The sequence below is a fragment of the Callithrix jacchus genome, chromosome 12 (genome assembly GCF_049354715.1).
Source record: "Callithrix jacchus isolate 240 chromosome 12, calJac240_pri, whole genome shotgun sequence".
Classification (NCBI taxonomy): Eukaryota; Metazoa; Chordata; class Mammalia; order Primates; family Cebidae; genus Callithrix; species Callithrix jacchus.
Genome location: NC_133513.1, coordinates 17,855,461 through 17,877,376, shown reverse-complemented (window position 1 = coordinate 17,877,376; position 21,916 = coordinate 17,855,461). Strand labels below are relative to the sequence as shown.

At 52.9% G+C, this 21,916-nt stretch overlaps 1 protein-coding gene across 2 annotated transcripts in view; it reads left to right on the top strand.

Moving 5' to 3' along the window:
* The window catches only part of LOC144578591 (uncharacterized), a 60,028-nt gene that overhangs the window by 10,674 nt on the left and 27,438 nt on the right, over window positions 1-21,916 (top strand). Inside the window, exons 3-7 of one of the 2 annotated variants that reach the window (XM_078344757.1) lie at window positions 3,784-6,719; window positions 14,949-17,442; window positions 17,640-17,797; window positions 17,898-18,049; window positions 21,361-21,488. In XM_078344757.1, the coding sequence (XP_078200883.1) occupies window positions 17,745-17,797; window positions 17,898-18,049; window positions 21,361-21,488 (333 nt within the window). In that variant the 5' untranslated portion in view covers window positions 3,784-6,719; window positions 14,949-17,442; window positions 17,640-17,744. The other variant, XR_013524674.1, reaches the window with a different exon arrangement.

Genomic DNA, 21,916 nt, shown 5'->3' with positions numbered 1-21,916 from the left:
AGTGGGTGACCTGCGACATGCTTAGCAGGTAAAATGGACAGGTTTGGTTGGACTGGTGGCATGGAAGAGGGCGGGTAAAGGACGGCTCTTTGTGTCTGGTCAGGCTGGTGGCTTGACAAGTGTCCAAGTGAACCATTCCTGTGCCCGGTGTCTACCCCAGCTGTTGTCACCTCTTCCTTTGCCGGGTTTCATTTTTCTCTGTTGTGTTGCTGCCACTGGTTGTCATAAAGACTGCACAGGTCTGGGGTGCCGATTTGGCAAAGTCTAGAAAAAATAACATTTCCCATAATCTCACCATTAAAGGCTGACCCTTGTGGACATCCTGGCAGATTTCCTTCCAGTCTTTTTTCTATGCGGTTCAGCAACTGAAATCACAAAGTGCGTGTCATTTCATGTCGTGCTTTTGACCCAGCACGACGTGATATGGCTCATCAATTCTCTATGATCCTGGAAACCCCTTTTTTTGGTGTTTTGTTTTGTTTTGTTTGAGTCAGAGTCTCACGCTGTTGCCCAGGCTGGAGTGCAGTGGCGCCATCTCAGCTCACTGCAACCTCTGCCTCCCTGGTTCAAGCAATTCTCCTGCCGCAGCCTCCTGAGTAGATGGGATTACAGGCATGCACCACCACACCGGTTAATTTTTATATTTTTAGTAGAGATGGAGTTTCACCATGTTGCCCAGATTGGCCTCAAATTCCTGGGCCCAAGCAATCTGCCCACCTCAGCCTCCCAAACTGCCAAGATTACAGGTGTGAGTCACTGTGCCCGGCCATGGAAACTCCATTTCTAAAGTGTGTAGCAAGTTCTGCTGCAGGGAATATATTCCTGTGGCTAGCTGCCCACCACTCTCTCGGTCTGTCCACATTTTATATTACCTCCCCAGAAGAGGTTCTGAGCATGGGAATTACCAGATCCTAGAAAGGTCAACCATCTTAAGACTCTGACTACAAATTGCCAGATTGCTTTCTAAATATACTGGACTATTGACACTCTCACCAGCGATATATGCAAATGTCCATCTCACCACAGCCTCCCCACTACCAGATGTTGTCCATTTAAAATCTTTCCTGATTTATAGCCCAGCTCAGAGTTCACCTTCTCTGAGAAGCCTCCTAGGATTTCCCCTCTCCATCCTCGACATTTCCACAGCCAGTGGCCCACTTCCTCCACTTGTCCCTAGTCCATCCCAGCTGCAGGTCTGATGTTTCAGGGCTGGAGTGTTCTCTGAGCCAGGTGAGGCCCCCACCCACCCAGCTTCCCAGCCCCAATCAGCCCACATATTTTGGGTCTCTTGTAGATGCTGGGAAGCCTTCTAGCCACCTAGGAAGTCGGTATCATGCTCTTTTATAGAACAGCAACTGAGACCCGACCAGGCAGGCCAAGTGACTGATCCTGGATCACACAGCTATGAGGCAGTTGCTGCAGCTAAAATCGCAACAAAATCTCCTCCATGCCAGGCTTAGCTAAGTGATTTCTATGCCTAATCTAAGTTTATCCTCCCGATAACCTTGCCACGCTGCTACTATTATTATCCCAATTTTACTGATGACAAACCCTTAAACCAGGCCCGCCTGGCTCAGAAACAACAGAATCTGGGACTTGGGCCCTAAAATCCAAAGTCAGCAGTGCCTTGGGCAGGAGTCCTCAAGCCTGGTCCAGTGCCCTGGGGCTGGCATCCTTTGCCTCTCAGAGAGCAGAGACAGGGCAGCCAAGGACAGAAGGAGCCCCCACCCCACATGTGACCAGGGCCAGAGTGGGCCTCATGCCAGTTCCAGGTGCCAGGCCAGGCAGCTATCCCACCGCCACCCTTGGCTCGCCCTGCAGATTCGCAGGAACTGCTTGGAGCCCGCCCAGTCTCAGAGTCTTCTCCCGAACCTGCTTATCTCCCACATTTTATTGACTTGGGGCTTTTCCTGCCAATCTGCCTGAGCAGGAACAGCCCTTTCAGGGCAACCGCTGCCAAAATCTATTGGCACAGCACACCATCTGCCTGGGCCTTGCTGGCATCTGTCACAAGAAGTGGGAACTAGAAAGCCCCACTCTGGGGCTCCTCCCCAGGAGACTTCAGTGGATTGGGAAGGAAGGCTTGGCTTACCCCAGGACTTGAACATTTCTTCAGCAAAACTTGGCTGGGCGCAATGGCTCATGCCTGTAATCCCAGCACTTTTGGGAGACTGAGGTGGGAGGATCACTTGAGCCCAAGAGTTTGAGACTAGCTTGACTAACATGTCAAAAACCCATCTCTACTAAAAATACAAAAATTAGCTGAGCATGGTGGCGCGCACATGTAGTCCCAGCTACTCAGGTGGCTGAGGCATGAGAATCACCTGAACCCAGGAGGCAGAGGTTGCAGTGAGCTGAGATTGTGCCACTGCATTCCAGCCTGGGTGATAGAATGAGACTTTGTCAAAACAAAACATAACCAAACAATACACCTTGACTGAGCACCTACTGTGTACCACACACTGTGCAGATCACTGGGGAGGTAGCAGTGAATGACTCAGACAAGGGATGGGGGGACCTCTCAGCAGTGGAGACAGGCAACAAAGAAAATTAAAAATAGGTAAATTCTATAAAAATACAGCCAAGGAAGCGGGATCAGCAGGCCAGTGAGGGGAAGAAAGGAGCTGCCATTTTAAACCAGAAGGTCTGGGAAAGTTGTTCTGAGAAAAGACTTTGAGCAGAGATTGAAGGAGGTGAACGAGGGAGCCTCATGGATGTCTTGGGTGACGGCACCCCAGGCAGAGGGAACGGCCAGTGTAAAGGCCCTGGAGCACCCTGGAGGAGCTGGTGTGGCTGGAGAGTAGCTAGGGAGACTATGGGTAGAGATGTCAGAGCAATGATGGAGAAGACTGGGGAGGCCACTGAGGGTACCTTAGCCTCTCCTCTGGGAAAAGCGGGGAGCCATGGAGGACTGAGAGGAGAGGACTGTGGCACGACCTAGGTTTTAACAGGACCACTCAGACCTCTGCTTGGAGGATACCCTAGGGCAGGGTGAGGGTGGAGGCCAGAATGTCAGCTAGGAGGTGGCTGCCAAAAATCCAGCCTTTAATCTCACAGAGGAGGGTCTCAAGACATATGTACACAGACACACACACACACATGTACATACACACATGTGTACCCATATATGTACACACATGTATACAGAGACCCTGGGGACAGACGAATATAGTTTTAACCCCTGACTTTACAACCAACTTTCTGTGTGACCAAGAGCAAGTGACTTGACATCTCTGAACTTCAGTTTTCCCTCCTGCCAAATGGAAGTTCAGACACCTTCTTCCAAGCATGCATATGTGCAAATTCTGCACACCAGTTTCACTGAAAGGGTCAAGAGTGACTGGCCCCTAGCAGGCACACATACAGTGACCATTTTCTCTTTCACATGCCACAAGATTGGTGAATAAACCAGTTACCCTTGTCTCTGGCTTCAGGGAGTGGCTACTGGGAGGTGCCTTCCAGCCCTATTAGCCTCTGGGCAGGATTGTCCCAGGTTGGGCAGGGGGCTGCAGAGGCTACCACTGTCCTTAGAGAGCTGCAGTCTCTGGACAGGCAGCCCCACTGCAGGGTCCAGCCAACTACCTAGGACACTCCAGGCTCAGTGGCTACTCATAGAGCCGCCTCTCATGCTTTTCAGCTGCGAGAAGATGATTATGAGAAATGATCTCCAAAAGTGGAGCCTGTGCTCCCCTTCCCTTTGTTATTCCACAAATTTAAATCACTGTCATCATTTTGTCTTCCCTGGCATCATCTAACATCTTCATCATCTTTTTTTTTTTTCAGATGGAGTCTTGTTCTGTCAGCTAGGCTTAGGTATAGTGGCATGATCTTGGCCCACTGCAATGTCCACCTCCCAGCATCAAGTGATTCTCCTGCCTCAGCCTCCAGAGTAGCTGGAATTACAGGCAAGTACCACCACTCCCGGCTAATTTTTTTGTATTTTTAGTAGAGACGGGTTCACCATGTTGGCCAGGCTGGTCTCGAATAACTCCTGACCTCAGGTGATCTGCCTGCCTCAGCCTCCCAAAGTGCTGGGATTACAGGCATGAACTATGGTGCCTGGCCCATCTTCATCATCTTCACTTTTGTCTTCTTTCTCCTCTTCCTCTCTTCCCCTCTTCATCCTCCTCTTGTTTCTCTTCATCATCTTCATCATCAGTCATTATCATCATGACCAGCTTTCCCTCCTCCTTATCCTCCTTCCCTCCCTCCTTATCATCTTTTCCTTCTTTGCCTCCCCCTTGTTCTTCCTCCTCCTCCTCCTCCTCCCTTCCTTCTTCCTCTTGTTCCTCTTCTTCTTTTTGGAGATGGAGTCTCACTCTGTCACCAAGGCTGGAGTGCATAGTGGTATGATCTCAGCTCACTGTAACTTCTGCCTCCCAGCCTCAAGGGATTCTCCCACCTCAGCCTCCTAAGTAGCTGGGACCAGAGGTGCAGGCCATCACATCTGGCTAATTTTTGTATTCTTATACAGACAGGGTCTCACCACAGTGCCTAGGCTGGTCTCAAACTCCTGGCCTCAAGCGATCCTCCCACCTTGGCCTCCTAAAGTGCTGGGATTGTAGATGTGAGTCACCGCACCCAGCCTTGTTTTATCTTCACTGCGTTTATTTAGTTACCTGTTATTTGTGGCAAGCCGGACTGGTGTTTTGCTTGTAGAGTATTGTGAGATATCCTTTTAAGTTGAAATTAGCTTTTAAAAGTGTTGGGTTTTAAATAAATTGTTAAATAATGGTGCTCAGCTGTGGTTGAACCACAAAAAGTGGTACTTTAAAGACTTGAATTGGAAGAAGGGTGGCCTGTACGTTAGACCTGAGCCCCTTAGCCTGGCAGTATGACTGCTGGACTGTTCATTTGCTTTTCAACTGTCTTAGCCTCCAAACACTCATCATTGCCTTAACATTTGCTATTTTGTGCTTCAGAGCCTTTGCAGGCAATTTCTCGGATCTGATGAACTCATGCATCCTTCAAAGCCCTGCTCAAGCATCAGCTCCCTGGGGAAGCAGGTCTTAGCTTCTGTGGGTTCTTGGGAGCTCCTCAGCTCTGCCCCCTGGAGCCCTTTGTTCATGTCTTTTGGGAGTAATCACCCTTGATGCCTTCCCAGCAGCCACATGCATGTCTCTGTCTGCAGAGCCCCATTCTTTGCACCAGGCACTGAGCCTGGGACCAGGGGAGAAATCATCGTCGTCCTCTTTTCCTTCTGGTGATTGGTCTGAGGGGTGAGCATGTCACCTTCTTTCACCCAATGAGGTATAAGTAGTAGGGGAATTTTGGGTGGAGAGAGAAGAGCTTCCTGAAAGATAATCCCCCCTGACACAGTAAAGATCCTGGAAGAGAAAGATCTTTGCCACCTTCAGGATCTAGTCCCTTGAGGATGTGATGTACGGAACTGAGGCAGCCTTGTTAGAACCATGAGGCACAGAAACCACAGCAAAAATGAGGGCTGTCTCATGCCAAAGCAAGCAAAAGGGGGCAGGTGGAGGGTAGAGGCTCAGAGGGTAAGGAGCCTGGGGGTCAGACTGGGAGAGGATGATGACTAGGTAGACCCCAGGTCAAGGGAGGGAGATGACCTGGAGCCTCAAACACAGAGGGCACAACCCGCGGCCCTTCCTTCACCTCACACCATCCCCTCTCTTCTGCCTCCTTTCCTTCCTCTTCTAGCTCATGTTTTCACTCATGCATCCATTCATGTACTCATTCTTTCTTTTTCTTATTTTTTTTCTTTTTTTGAGACTGAGTCTTGCTCTGCCTCCCAGACTGGAGTGCAGTGGCACGATCTCAGCTCACTGCAGGCTCTACCTCCTAAATGTAAGCAATTCTCCTGCCTCAGCCTACTGAGTAGCTGGGATTACAAGCATGCACCACCATGCCTGGCTAATTTTTGTATTTTTAGTAGAGATAGAGTTTCACCATGTTGCCCAGGCTGGTCTCAAACTCCTGACCTCAAGTGATCTGCCCACCTCAGCCTCCAAAAGTATTGGGATTACAGACATGAGCCACCGTGCCTAGCCCACTCATACTTTCAATAAGCATTCATTATGCACTTATTGTATGCAAGCCCCTTGGAAGGAGCAGGAGGATTGGCAGTGTTCAACAATAACCCAGGCAGATTCATCAGTTTGGCGGTTTTACTTTTATTTTTATTTTGAGACAGGATCCCACTGTCACCCAGGCTGGAGTGCCAGGGCACAACCATGGCTCTCTGCAGCCTTGACCTCCTGGGCTCCAGAGACCCTCCCACCTTAACCTCCTGAGTAGCTAGGACTGGAAGCATGCACCACCACACCTGGCTAATTTTTTTTTTTATTTTAAGTAGAGAAAAGATCTCGATATGTTGCCCAGGCTGGCAACTCCTCAGCTCAAGCAATCCTCCCACCACCAGCTCCCAAAGTGCTGGGGTTATAGGCATGAGCCACCGCACCAGGCCAACATGGTAGTTTTAAAATATGTCCACAAATTATTTGACACCCCTGCCTTCAAAAGACAGAGGCTAACTGTTCTTCCTCTGTGTGTAGATGGCACCCACTTCCAACGAATAGATGTGGAAGCAATGATGTGTAACACCCAAGATTAGGATATGAAAGGCACTGCAGCCTCCTCTTTGCTCTCTCACAGGTCACTTTCCCTGGGGAAGTCAGCCGTCATGTCATGAGGACACTCAAGCAGCCCTGTGGGAAGAGCCATGTGACAAGGAGCTGATGCCTCCAGCCAACAGCCAGGTGAGTGAGCCATCTCAGAAGCAGAGCCTCCAGCCCCAGCCTGTATCCTTACTGCAGCCTCATGGGAGACCCTGAGCCAGAACCTGCTGGAAAAACCACTCCCTGACTTTCGACCCTCAGAAACAGTGCAAAATTATGAATGTTTATTAATTTTAAGCTGTTCAATTTTGGGGGTAACTTGTTATGTGGCAGTAGATAAACAATACAAGTAAAAGGCACTGCTTTACTAAGTGCCTTATGTATATTAATGTATTGAATTCTCCTAACAATGTCATGTTTTTCCACATGAAGACAATGAGGCACAGAGAGGCTTGTTAACTTGCCCAAGGTCACACAGCTGGTAAGTGGGATAATCCTGGAGGAACTCTGAGTCCAGAAAAGAGATCAGACTTGCAGATCATTTTTTCTTTTTTTTGAGATGGAGTCTCCCTCTGTCACCCAGGCTGGGGTGTAGTGGTGTGATCTCAGCTCACTGCAGCCTCCACCTCTGGGTTCATGAGATTCTCCTGCTTTAGCCTCCCAAGTAGCTGGGACTACAGATGCCTACCACCATGCCTGGCTAATTTTTGTATTTTTAGTAGAGACAGGGTTTTGTCATGCTGGCCAGGCTGGTCTCAAATTCCTGACCTCAGGTGATATCCCTGGCTGGACCCTGGGTGTGTGGGCTGAGAGAGCCCGCAGAGGATGGGGGGTTGTGCAGTGGAAATCAGAGGAGCCTGTGACCTGCTTCTTGGTGGGCCTGGGGGCGACCCATAGACACACAGACTGAGAAGGGGACTGGGACTGTGCCCACCAGTACCCACAGCCTGTGAGAGGCATGTAGAAAAGGCCAGAGTCCCCCTGCACCCAGGTCCTGAGAATCCCAGAACCAGCGAGAGGCCTGGGCGTGTGTGTGTCCTGGTTAGGGCAGCTTAGGTTGTGCTTCAGTGTCCAGCATCAACTCACAATGGCTCAGCATAGCCAGAGTGTGGTTCTGGACCCACCACATGCCCCACGTGGAGTGGCAGGGACCCTGCTCCTCATAGTCACTCAGGTTCCCAGGCCAATGGAGGCCCCATGCTCTTACGATGCTGCCGCCTCAACACGAGGCTTCAGGGCTTCCTACAGTGGAAGGAGCCTGGAGGGGGCCGCCAGCTCTGAAGTGACACCCAGGAGGACACGAGATGCTTCTGCTCACGTTTCGCTCCTCAAAGCAAGGCCCAGGACCCCACTGACCTGCAAGAGGGCAGAACATCTTGGGGATCTAGCAATGTCTCCCACACTCCAGAAGGCCCCCGACCCTAGAACCATGCTGCCCAGAATGAATGCCACAGTGGGATTAGCCACAGCTGGGCAGATTCCCCTCCAGGACACCCAAGGTCAGGCAGAGCCCCAGAGCCATCCAGAGGCTCAGAACGCCTCTCTCCCATTAGGACACCACCCCTAGGGAAAGGGTTGGAATGGGGAGAAACCCAAAACAGGAGTCCTGATTCAAAAGTATGAACCCAGAAGGAGACTATGTGAAAGCACAAGAGACCTGTAAGTAACAAGAGCAGGGTCCCAGCCATCAGCAGGAATGGGCGTCACAAGAGAAGAGAAATGAAGATGAAGCTGCCCAGTACAGCCCCACGCCAGGGGGCCCTGCACCACACATTTCCCACCCATCAGCTCCTTCTGCCCTCCGACCCTAGGAGCAGGCTTTGCTGTTCCCCACTTCACAGAGTAAGCCAAGACCCAGGCAGGTTAGCATAAGAATACACAGAGGCAGGCAGATCCCTTGAGCCCAGGAGTTTGAGACCAGCCTGGGCAAAACCCCGTCTCTACAAACAGTACAAAAATTTTCGAGGCTGTGTGGCGTATGCCTGTATTCTCGGCTATTGAGTAGGCTGAGGTGGGAGGATTGTTTAAGCCCAGGAGTTAGAGGCTGCAGTGAGCTGTGATCACACTACTGCACCCCAGCCTGGGCAACAGAGCAAGACCCTGTCTTTTTCAAAAAAGGAAGGAAAGGAGGAAGGGAGGAAAGGGGAGGGGAAGGAAGGAAAGGGGAGGGGAGGGGAGGGGAGGAGAAAGGGAAAGGAAAAAGGAGAGGAGAGGGACCAAGTGCTTTTCCTACAGGTTCTGTCTCTCCCACCGTGCCCCATGAAGTGGGTGCTATCATTGGATCCATTGTACAGATGGTGAGACCGAGAGCCAGAGAGAAAGCAAACTGCCCGAGCTCTCAGAGATGCCCAGGACTCAGTCCCTCTGACCTCAGAGCTCAGGCTGCCAATCACTGACCCTCCATCCTCACTGGCAAAACCTGCATGCCCACACAGCCCGGGGACCCAGAGGAGCTCCACGACAGAGTCCCGTGTGGGCTTAGGCAGGCTGAGACCAGGTGTGGACCCTTTTGTCTGGCCCGGGAACAGACTGTGACCTACAGGACCTTGCCCACTTCCATGAAGGAAACCTCTGGGTTGCTCATTCCTAGAAGGAAGGGCCACTCCCAGTGTTAACTCGCCAGGTACAGGTGCCAGTGGCTGGGTGGGTCCTGCCAAGTGTCTACTTCTGGGGAATGGAGGGAGTGGTCAGGCAGCCTCAGGCAGTGGCTCCTGTGTGTCCCGATCCCCTCAGCTGCAGCAGGCAGCTTGGAGACTGGCACCCAGAGGGGTGGACTGAGCAAGAGGCCTGGGTTCTGAGATCTCCTTCCACGCACAACGCTGCATCAGACAGGGCTCCTCTGCCCCTTCTTGACATCACCACCTTCTCCATGCCTCAGTGTCCTGATCCGAATCTCAGGCATAGTAATACTTCCTTCCTGGCATTGTGCAAATTAAATGAAGTCACGTGTGGGGCCTCCAGGGCTCCAGGGAGCCACGGTTTCATCCTGAGGGCAGTGGGAAGCTTTGGTGAGGTTTTTCAGGGAGCTAGCTAATACAGGATAGTGAAACTGATTTAAAATGTATATTGATAAGCCCCTGCTGGATCTGGTACCTCATGCCTATAATCCCAGCACTTTGGAAGACCAAGTTGGGAGGATGGCTTGGGACTTGGAGTTCAAGACCAGCCTGGGCAACACAGCAAGACCTCATCTCTATTTAAAAAGAAATTCGTCAGACAAGGTGGCACACACCTGTATTCCCAGCTACTCAGGAGGCTGAAGCAGGAGGATCACTTGAGCCTGAGAGGTTGAGGCTGCAGTGAGCTGTGATTGTCCCATTGCACTCCAGCCTGGACAACAGAGCAAGACCCTGTCTCTAAAAAAAAAAAGTAATTGTACATGTTTTTAGAAAGCTCAAAAGAGGCCAGGCACAGTGGCTCATGCCTGTAATTCCAACACTTTGGGATGCTGAGGCGGGTGGATCACCTGAGGTCAGGAGTTCAAAACCAGCCTGGCCAACCTGGCAAAACCCCGTCCCTACTAAAAATACAAAAAGTTAGCTGGGTGCAGTGGTGCACATCTGTCATCCCAGCTACTAGGAAGGCTGAAGCGTGAGAATCCCTCGAGCCTAGGAGGCAGAGGTTGCAGTGAGCTGGGATCGTGCCACTGCACTCCAGCCTAGGTGACAGAGCAAGACTCTGTCTCAAAAATAAAAAAAGTAAAAAGCTCAGAAGAAAAAAAGCAAACTCAGTGGTCAATAATAAAAATGGAACTGAAGGTAGAAGGGTGGGAAGGGGGAGGGAGAGGAACTCAGATTGGACTTGATACCTGGTCGTGACTTTCATGGGAGCAGAAACAGAAACCCCATATGAAGGCAGAGCCCTGAGGGACTGCCCCCAGCCCCCATGGACGGATAGGAACAGTGCAAGGCTGGATAGCAGGAAGTCTAAAAACTGCAAGTCTAAGCCTGGGCGTTTGGGGTGGGGCAGGGCAGGGGATACTGAGATCTGAGTTGATTCTACTCTGGGCTGCTAGAATCTCATGCCAGGAATTCAGTGTGAACACAGGTCCCCAGCTGGTGAAATCCCTGGAGTATTCCCCAAAACACTCAATGCATGCTTGTTGGGAAACGTCTCATCCTGAGGCATGTGGGAGCCCGAGCGTACACAGGCACATGCTGCAAATCTCCCTGCGGAAGATGAGCTCACAATAAAGCTTAGAAACCACCAGAAAAATCCACCATGTGGGAGAACCCACAGACAGGGCAGCAGGTGCGGCAGGTCCGACTGGGCAGTCTGTGCAGGAGCGACTTACAGATCTGATGTCAGTAGGAAATCGAGGCTCCGCAGCTGCAAGACCCCTCCCCGTCCACACTCTCAAATCCTCAGTCACCACTGCTTCTCACAAATGCCTCATGGTAGCATGGGTTTTGTTTCGAGGGATGCAGAGAAGAGCTGACATTTCTGCTGGGGTCCTCGAGATTGAGGAACAGAGAGAGCCCATGTGCAGAGGTAGAACTATCAGAGAACCGGTCCAGTTCTGTGCATTCGGGAGCCTGAGGCTGGAGAGGCTGTGAGGATGTAAGTTCCTGGAAATTCTCTGAGATCTCATGGAGGGAGGCTTGGCTTTCCACAGAGGATGGAACTCAGGTCTGGGGGCTATTACATAGCCTAAAGAGACACCACAGTCTCCCAGGGCCAAGATGAGGAAGCCTGTGCTGGCCCCAGGTGGTGAGCTGAGGTCCCTACCCTCACAGGTCCTAGGGTGAGGCTGGCCTGGATAACTTTCACTTGGCCACGTGGCTGCAGGAACACCGAAGAGGAGGCACAGTTCTAGGGAAGAGTGACTTTTCTAAAGACATCAGCAGGCCTGGATTTGAATCCAAACTCCACAGGGTGTTGCTCTGTTTTCCCGTGCCTCAGTTTTCCTCTCTGTATAATGGGGGTAATAATATAGCTCTTCCTCCTGGGCCCTGAGAGGACTGAATGAGAAAACACACTTGACAGGGCAGCTGGCCCGGAGGACAGGCTGGGAGAATAGTCGTGGAGTTTATTACTAATGAATGAAGGGCTGGACCCATGGATGAGTCACGAATGATCGATCTGATACGATGAGTGGAGAAATGAATCAATGAATGAAATGCTCAGGGCCTGCCTCCCAGCACCAGAGAGAGGGAGCTTGGCCCTGGGGAGGGGAGGGAGGACAGGAGAGGTCCAACCTGAGTCAGTTTCCAGCAGCTCCAGCTCAGAAAAAGGTCAGGAATCAGGTGATGGGCACATGGCGCACACCTGTGATGCCCCTCTTAATCACTCCCCCCACATTGCACCAAGGGCCTCAAAGGATTCCCCTGAGTCATCTTCCTGCAGGCCAGCATGTAGCTCCCAGTTCCTCCCCCAGCCGGGCAGATGGTGATTCAGGGCTTTTTGGGGGAAATGAGACTTAAAAGACTCAGCAAGGAGTGTCCAGCCTGGTGAGTCGGGGGCTATGGGCAGGACCTGGGGAGGGCACCCTGGTCCTCAGAGGGAGCCTTGCCCAGGTGGCAGAGCTTGGTAATCCTTCAAGTGGGATGGTGGGTAGCCCCATCCACCGCAATAAATAATAGGAATGACAATGAAAAGTTTGTCGGGCCAGACTCCATGCCCAGGTTGCTCATTCATTTCTTCATTTAGTCCTCAGCTCTCTACCGGAGGCAGCTGTTGGCTGAAACCACAGGAAACTGCCGATTGCCATCCTGATCTTGACCTGCAAAAATGGCCAATCTCATGTGTAGTTCAATCTAATAGTACCATTAGTCCCATAGTCCCATTTTGCAGAAAATCACAGCTCAGAGAGGCTGAGCAGCCTGGAGAGGAGAGCTGGGGCCCTGCCACCCGAGCCTGGGAGAGCCTTGGGGTGCCGGGCTTGGGGCCAAGGGAGGCTCCTGTCTGGGAACAGCGGTGCACAGGGAACACTAGAGCAGACCTAGGCTGCATGTGCCCCCCCAGGGGAAGGCAACGGGGCCAACAGGGCCAACACTGGGGACTCAGGGCTGCCTCCTGGCGATCCCCAGGCTGGGGAAATTTGGCTCGGGGGATTTTGAGCAGTTGGAGCCTGAGTAGGGGCTTTCTTGCCCTCTGGCTGGGGCCCCAGGGGAGCAGGTGGTTGGGGCTGCATCCATCTGTCCATCCAGGAACTCTCTGTTTCTGGTGGTGGCTGTCACTGAGGCCGTCTGCAGAGCCTCTCTGGGGCATTCATTTAAAATCCAAAGGGGAACCCAGGGAGGGGACAATGTTGGACCCAGAGGAAGGGGGTGGGTGATGCTGGCATTTCGGGCAGACATCAGTATGGGGGTTTCTCCCCAGAGGGTGTCTTTCTAGAATGTCTTTCTAGACTCCTGTGACACCCAGTGAGGTCAATCAGCCCCAGATGGTTCTGAGAATTTGGAGACTGGCCCCCTGCAAGGGACTCAGATGCTTTCTGCAGAAGTGGGCAGGGAGGGGAGGAGGCACCAAGGTCTCACTGAACCCTCTTGGTCACTCTGAACGTTCATGCCACTTGGCAGGAACCCTTCACTCTCCAGACAGTGAAATCAGCACCTGGCCCAGATAACAACAAACAGCAACAATACCCCTTACCCCATCCAGCTGGCACCTCCTGTCTGTCTGCAGGGCACTACGTGTAAGTAAGCACCATACACACAAGATCTCCAAGGGGTCTCATGACTGGGCATCAGCAGGGGCTCCTGTGTTTCTGATCTTTCAGGAAACCAAGAAAAAACAGGTTGAGTAACTTGTCCAGAGTCACACAGCTCTAAGAAGCAGAGTCACCTACTCCAGAGGCCAAGGCAAGAGGATCAGTTGAGCCCAGGAGTTCGAGATCAGCCTGGGCAACATAGTGAGACCCAATCTCTTTAAACACAAAAAGGTGGAGTCAGAATCAAAACCAAAGGACTCTGAACCCTTGTACTGTTGGCTGCACACATCTTGCCCTCCTGAAGAAATAGTTGCTGAGATTGCAGACTTGGTTAAATTCATTACAGTCCATCGGTGCCATGGGGCAGCCCATTCTCCAGCCATTCAAATGGTGATTTGGAGGCCAGGTGTGGTGGCTCACATCTGTAATTCCAGCACTTTGGGGGGGCCAAGGCAGGCAGATTATCTGAGGTCAGGAGTTCAAGACCAGCCTGGTCAACATGGTAAAACCCTTTCTCTACTAAACACACAAAAATTGTCCAGACATGGTGGCATGTGCCTGTAAGCCCAGCTACTCGGGAGGCTGAGGCAGGAGGACTGCTTGAACCCAGGAGACAGAGGTTGAAGTAAGCTGAGAGCTCACCACCACTGCACTCCAGTCTGGGGGACAGAACAAGACTCCATCTCAAAATAAAATAAAATGGTGATTTGGAGTATTGCTTCCCTGGAAAGATGCCCATGGCACGTGTATCTTTAGAGGATAAAGCAAGTTCTAAGAGTTTGGAAACAATAACCCCATTTTTGTTCATTGAAAATTTGCATAGAAAAATGACCAGAAAAGTTACCAATTACAGTGCTGGCAACAGTGATGCTGAAGAGGAAGCAGAGGGGCCTACGGAGAAGGATGGGGTTTGTCCCACCACTGTTCTGCCTCGTCTGTGATGCCAGGAAAGGGGGCATCCTGATTGCTGGGAGTCTGAAGACCTGGAGTGGGAGAGAGAATAGCTGCATCGGTGATTGGAGCTCAGGGCTCTGTGAGGTGGCATCAGCGGTCTGTGGGGGAGGCAATGGCTGATCCATCAGGGTGTGGCTTGTCCTTCCCACGTCTGTGGGGAAACATCACCCTGCCTGTGCCTCAGCTGGCTGCCCTCCTGGGTTGTGGCCCTTTCACCTTGGTGGCCGAACCTGTCCATCCTTGCTACCAGCTCAGACATCCCCTCCTCCAAGAAGCCTCCTCAGATGTCCCTGGCCAGGCATGTGCCTTCCTTAGCCTTTCTCTAGATCCCTAGTCTAGCACTGAGTGCTTCCTGCCTCCTCACTGCCTCTGAGGGGTTGATTTAACACAGCCACAGGGGCTCATTTCTGTAACCCCCGCCTTTCCCATGGGAGCTACTACAGGGTTGAGCTTTACATCCTCTTGGCGGACTCATGACCCCTCATCCACACCTTCCCTCTTAGCGGGTCCCTTTCATGTGGTGTCTCATTGACTCCTCACTATAGCCCTAAGGGGTGGGTACCACTTTTCATTCCTATTCCACAGATGCAGAAACTGATCTCCCGTGAAGCTGAGGAGCTCACCCTGGGTCATACGGCCAGCAAGTGGCACAGTCAAGATCTGAACCCAGGGCCAGCTGTGTTCACATGGTGTCTTGGATGGGGCTAATGCTCCACCACACTGCCCCTTCATATAATGTTAAAATCTGGCTTTTCTTTCAATAGCTGCCCAGAGCGGCTGGAGCACTTCGACTAAGGCAGATGTGAGCTCTGGAATCACAGTCACCAGCACTGCTGTGTCACCTTCCCTCTTAGTGTCTGCTCCTGTCAACGCTGAGAGGTAGGCACAAGTATCCTCGTGGCAGATGTGGGAGAATTGAGGCCCGAGAGGTCTAGGGCTCCAGGGGCACCTGGCTCTGATGAGGCTAAACCCAGGGTTGCCCCCTCTTTGCACCCCAAACTCCTGGTTTCTGGGCTCAGCTCAGCACATGGAGCGTTGGGTCACACCCAGCACTCAGTGGACAGCATCTGAGAAACACTCTTCCTGCTTAAAGCCCAGCTTTCTGGAAGGGAGCTGGGGGAAAGTGGGAGAGGAGGAGGGGGGCCAGGTAGCAGACAGGCACACTCCTTACAGCAGGAAGTTCGACCCGTCACTTCTGGGAACGAGGATAGCTTGGCAGTAACACGGTGCACTTTGACCCTGGTAGAGCACCCAGCTGTCACTGTTGATGGCCCCCTTCCTCCCCAGGGAGTGCAGCTGGGCTGCTTGGAGCCTCCATGTCAGACATCCAGGTGGAGCTGGGGACAGCCTTGGAGCTCTCAGGCCACCTGTCTGGCTGCCACCGGATGGAGCGCCCAGATGGGGCTTCTCTGCCCGCTGTATAGGGGGAGCCCAGGCTGGGACATCCAAGCCGAGCCCTGAGCTGGCTTGGCCTGGCCCAGCCCGCGCTGATGAGGCAATATGAATCCTGTTTCCTGTTTCTGTGGCTATGCAAATGGGGGGAAATCAGGGCCTCTCCTGGGGTAGGCTTCCCAGAATGATGGCATCGATTGTCCCAAGAAACCTGACCCCAGCGGGGCTGCCATGGGAAGGCGGTTGTCAATGTCTAAGATCCCTTTCTTTCCTGGTGAATCTCTCCTGTGTGCTGGGAAAATCCTCTTCAGCCCAGAACGTGGTCATCACTGCATGCCCACTTCTGGACCCACTGCCTGTGAGAGCCAGGCCATGGCTTCCACTTCCTGTTACTGCATCCCCAGCTCCTGGTACATCGTGGGAGTGGGACAGACAGGATCAGGAAGTGGGTGGCCTGACTGGCCTGGAGATCACCATATCCTTCTATTTACTCATAAGGAAACTGAGGACACCAGGCTGGGCCCGGGACTTGCCCATGTTTCTCTACCTCGCCCAGACATGCCCCAGCAACAGTGGCAAACTTCTGCTTGCCACCAAAAGCCGGCTGAGTCTTCCCAGTCCCTCTCATGGTCCCCATGCCTCAGCAGCCCAAGGTCCCAGCTTGAGCCTGGCTGGCCAGGACTCTTGCCACACCCCTGGCAGGTCCCCAGGTCAGGCTCTCAGAGGGGTCATTCTCGGCTCACATCTGACAATGCCCCTCCCCTGCTCTGGCACCCAGCCCTTGCTCAAAGCTAGGCCCCATAAGCCAGCAGTAATTGGGCACCTTCTAACCTGAGTGGTCTCATCTCTTGACAACTCTGCCTCACCCTGGTGGGACCAGCATGAGGTCCTATCCAGGTGATGCCAGAACTCCTTGGAATTCCCCCTTGCATCTCTGTGGCTTCGCAAAGCTGTTGCCTCAGCCTGGGATAATGTGGCCAACACCTTTCTTTCTTCCTTCCTTTCTTCTCTTTTCTTTCTTTCTTTTTCTATCTTTCCTTCTCTTTCCTTCCTTCTTTCCTTCCTTTCCTTCCTTCCTTCCTCTCTCCTTCTCCCTTCCTCCCTCCCCTCCCTCTTTTCCCTCCCTCTTTTCCTTTTCCCTCCCTCCCTCCTTTCCTTTTCCCTCCCTCCCTCCTTCCCTCCTTCTCTTCTTCCCTCCTTCCCTCCTTCCTTTCTTCCTTCCTTTTCTTTCTCTCTTTTTTTTCTGAGACAGAGTCTCTTTCTGTCATCCAGGCTGGAGCACAGTGGCACAATCTCGGCTCACTGCAGCCTCCACCTCCCAGGTTCAAGCAATTCTCCTGCCTCAGCCTCCTGAGTAACTGGGATTACAGTTGCATGCTGTAATTCTGTTGTTTGTCACCACGCCTGACTACTTTTTGTATTTTTAGTAGAGATGGAGTCTTATCATCTTGGCCAGGTTGGTCTCAAACTCTTGACCTCAGGTGATCCACCTGCCTTGGCCTCCCAGAGTGCTAGGATTACAGGTATGAGTCACTGCATCCAGCCTAACACCTTCGCTTCTATAACTCCTGTTTATACTCCAACACTCAGCAGTGCCTCCTCCAGGAAGCCTTCCCAGATGCCCCCAGCTGAACCAGGTGCCTCCTCTCAGCTCCCTGTATGTGCCCATCACAGCATGTACCACACTGGGCTGTCCTCATCCTTTTAGTGCCTGTCTCCCCCACTGGATGGGAGGCTCATCAGGGAAGCCTGCATAGAGAAGGAGACAGAGATGTGGAAATGCCCATGGGCAGAAGACACACACAGGACATTGAACCTATGGACATAGAGTGCTGCAGAGGCCTGTGTCAAGGACTGAGTAACTAGGTATTCGACTGTGCCTCTCTCAAGATAGTGAATGATGGGGTTTGGGGGGCATAGTGCCTTAGTCTATGAGCCCCCACTCTGAACCCCTGCCCCTCAGTTAGGAAACTCCTCCCACATGGGGCAGTGGGCAAGCAGAGCCTGCCTTCCATGGGAGGAGCCCAAGTAGTCCACACCCACTTTCCCTGCCTCCCTTGCAGCTAGGACATGGCATGTGACTGGGCTCTGCCAATCAGGAACCTGCTCTGGAGTTTGAGTTGGAGGCTTGTCCTGTCCAGGACTCTTTCTGGAGGGGCCTGGGCCACATGGAGTTCCTGGTGGCTGTGAAGAAGGAGGACTTCACCAGGCTGGCTCTGTGGTAGGAAGGGGGTGAAATCCCCTTTTGCATGGGATCCTCCTGCCTTCCTGGGAGTTTTGTATGCCCTAATATCTATTTACTACGTCTTCTTCTGCTTCAGTGACTGCAAATGGATTCTGTTGTTTGTCACTAAGAATCTCAGAGGATCCTCTCGGGGACAACCACTGGGATCAGCCTTGAAGGAGGAGCTGGTGTTGATGGGAAGGACAGCAAGTGCACTTGGGGTATGGGAAATGGCTGACCAGGGTCAAGGTAAGGCTTCAAGGACACGACAGGGAGAGTTGGGGGTGATGGCTCGTCTGGGTCAGAGCCATTGGAATGTGGAGTTCGGTGGGGGGAAGTACCAAGGGGGGCAGATCCAAGGCAGCCAATCCTGGATGTCAGGCGGAGAGCAGGCTTGGATGCCAGCCTGTGGGCAGTGGGGCCCAGTGACATACTCTAAGTGGAGGTGGGACATGGGCAGATTTGGGTTCCAGCAGCTCAGTCTGCTGCTAGGGGGAAATGCTAGACCAGATAGGGCAAGACTGGAAGAGCAGGAGACCACACGAGAGACTGCTGCAATGGCCCCAGCTAGAAAGAGGATCGAGTAGCAGCAGTGAGCAAGGGCAGAGCTGGGCAGAGCTTCAGCCCCTCAGCCCTGGAAGCCAGAAGGAAGACTGAGGCAGTAGCAGTGAGCAAGGGCAGAGCTGGGCAGAGCTTCAGCCCCTCAGCCCTGGAAGCCAGAAGGAAGATTGAGGCAGCAGCAGTGAGCAAGGGCAGAGCTGGGCAGAGCTTCAGTCTTTCAGCCCTGGAGGCCAGAAGGAAGATTGAGGCAGCAGCAGTGAGCAAGGGCTGAGCTGGGATTTAGTGTCACTAGCCCTGGGGAGCCACTGAAGCCTTGGGTGATCATAAGAAAGTGGGGTTGAGCCAGGCATGGTGGCTCATGCCTGTAATTCCAGTACTTGAGGAGGCTTCGGTGGAGGGATTGCTAGAGCCAGGAGTTTAAGACCAGCCTGGGCAACATAACAAGCCCCTGTCTCTGGTGGCGCACACACCTGTAGTCGCAGCTACTCAGGAGGCTGAGGCAGGTGGATCCCGTCAGCCCAGGAGTTCCAGGCTGCAGTGAGCCAGGACTATGCTTCTGTGCTCTAGCCTGGGCAACAGAGTCAGATCCTGTCTTTAAAAAAAAATGGGGTTAGAATTTCATGGCTGCCTGGACATGTCACTTGCCTCATCCTTGGACAGCGCTGACTCGTTCTCAGGGTTTCCACACCAGGGAAACCACACTGCTTTGTGGCGGTGCCTCCCAGCTAAGCTGATGCGGACTTGGAGGTGTGATTCAGGAATGGAAAACAGGGCTGGGAGCAGGAGCTCACACCTGCGATTCCAGCACTTTGGGAGATCACCTGAGGTCAGGAGTTTAAGCCAGCCTGGCCAACATGGTGAAACCCTGTCTCTACTAAAAATACAAAAGCTAGCCAAATGTGGCGGCATATGCCTGCAATCCCAGCTACTCAGGCTGAGGCAAGAGAATTGCTTGAGCCCAGGAGGCGTAGGTTGCAGTGAGCCGAGATCACCACTGCATTCCAGGCTGGGCAACAGAGCAAGATTAATCTAAACAAAAAAAAAAAAAAAAAAAAAAAAAAGGAGGCTGGGCGTGGTGGCTCACCCCTGTAATCCTTTGGGAGACAGAGGTGGGTGGATCACTTGAGGTCGGGAGTTCAAGACCAGCCTGGCCAATGTGATGAAATCCCGTCTCTACTAAAAATACAAAAATTAGCCAGGTGTGGTGGCGGGCACCTGTTATCCCAGCTACTCAGGAGGCTGAGGCAGGAGAATCTCTTGAGCCCAAGAGGCGGAGGATGCAGAGAGCCAAGATCGTTCCATTGCACTCCAGTCTGGGCAACAGAGACTCCGTTTCAAAAAAAAAAAAAAAAAATGGAGAACACCCACGGCCTTCAGCAGAGAGCCTGGAAAATGGTAAGCAGCTTGTTGGGACATCTTCCCTGTATTCCTTCCTTCCCCGCTGCCCACAACAGCCCTGCTGGGAACCCAGCATCCTCCAGGAAGACAGTTTAGCAACAGAGGAAGCCATGTTGCTTTGAGAATCAGAACCAAAACCTGCAAGGCCAGGACAGGGAAAGACCTGGGAAAGTCATAACCCTGGCCAGGGCTTGCTGAAGGCAGGAAGGCAGGGGGCTGGTGGTGGGGGCAAGCGGCCTCTGAATGGCCTCAAGAGGAAGCAGGGATGGGGGTGTCATGGCTGCACTGAGGATGACACCCTCTCCCTCTAGCTGGGTGGCCTGGGGCAGGGCCTCTCCCTCTCCAAGCCTCTGAGTCCTCTGCCTGCAGTGACGGGCTCCAGCCCCCGCTCACACCACCTTGCATGTGGGTGAGCAAACCCAGCACCAGCACCTGGGTGTACAGCCTGGGGGGTGTTTTAGGGATTCAACCCCTTTTCAGAGCTTTTCTTTTCTTTTGAGGCAGAGTCTTACTCTGTAACACAGGCTGGAGTGCAGTGGCACGATCTCAACTCACTGCAACCTCTGCCTCCTGGGTTCAAGCGGTTCTCCGGCCTCAGGCTCCCCAGTAGCTGGGACTACAGGCACCCGCCACCATGCCCAGCTCATTTTTATATTTTGAGTAGAAGTGGTGTTTTGCCATATTGATCCAGCTAGTCTCGAACTTCTGACCTCGTGATCCTCCCACCTTAGCCTCCCAAAGTGCTGGAACTACAGGCATGAGACATCGCACTCGGCATGGAGCTTTTCTATTAAAAAAAAACAACACTTTTTTAACTCTTTGTAGAGATGGGAGGGTCTCACTATGTTGCACAGGCTGGTCTTGAACTTCTGACTTCAAGTGATCCTCCCACCTCAGCCTCCCAAAGTGTTAGGATTACAGGCGGGAGCCACCACACCCAGCCCTTTCTTGGATCCTGCGGTGCTTTCTGGGTTCTTTTCCTCTGCCTCCCTCTGCACCCTAGAGCTTGTGTGGGGCCGATCTGTCCTCACTGACGGGACGGGATCCCAGGTGCCCTTTCTACCCTCTCCAGGGGGCTCTAGGACTCTCCAGGACAGTCTGCCCAGGTGCCCTGAGGGCTCCTGGAAGTGGCAGTGAGGTGCACTCGGGAGTAGATGGTTCCCTCTCTGAGCCTCCAGCCTTCGAGTCCACTGACATGCAGCCACAGTGGTTCCCGGCTCCACACTGGACCCTTCAGCAAGGCCCTCACCACATCCTGAGCCTGTTCATCCCCCCTCCCTGAGGCCGCTACCCAGGTCTGCACCGCCTCATCTCCTGCCTGGACCGACTGTGGCCGAAGCCTCCCATCTGGTCTCCTGGCCCCTCCTCAATGATCCTGACTCTGCCCACACCAGAGGCCATCTCCTGATCTCCTCTGGCATGAGTTACACTGTTCTGCCCCCAGCACACCTGGCTTGCTATCAACCAGGGTCCAGGCCCCTCACCCCTCCTCCACCGCCCTCCATCCCTTCCCAGTGTTCCAGCCCCACGGGCCTTCCTTTGCATCTTATGTGGTTGTGCCCTGCTGCTGCCCCATGACCTTCGCACATGCTCTCCCTCAGCCATGCAGGAACCATCTGTTTGGAGCCGAGCAGGGGCTGCCTCCTTTGGATGGGACCTGTACCCTTCACTGCCCTATGGCTGCGCCACACTATTCCATCATTACACTTACGAAGTTATCTTCCCATAGGTGAGGCATATTTCTCAACTGCTCCAGGTATCTGGGGAGGGCTGTGGGCTTGCAGTGGCCATCCTATGTTCATTCATTCATGGCACCTTTCTGCGCCTGGGGGCAGCTGAGTCTGGGACCTCTGAGGGCTGGGGGAACCCACCTGAGGGCAGGGGGTTAGAGTGGCTAGATTGGCATTTAGAAAATCAGCACGATCTAGAAAATTGGCTCAGACAGGCATTTAGAAAGTCCCCTCTGGGCCGGGTGCAGTGGCTCACGCCTGTAATCCCAGCACTTTGGGAGGCCAAGGCGGGCAGTTCACGAGGTCAAAAGATCAAGAGCATCCTGGTCAACGTGGTGAAACCCCGTCTCTACTAAAAATACAAAATCTAACCAGGTGTGGTGGCTCTCGCCTGTAGTCCCAGCTACTCGGGAGGCTAAGGCAGGAG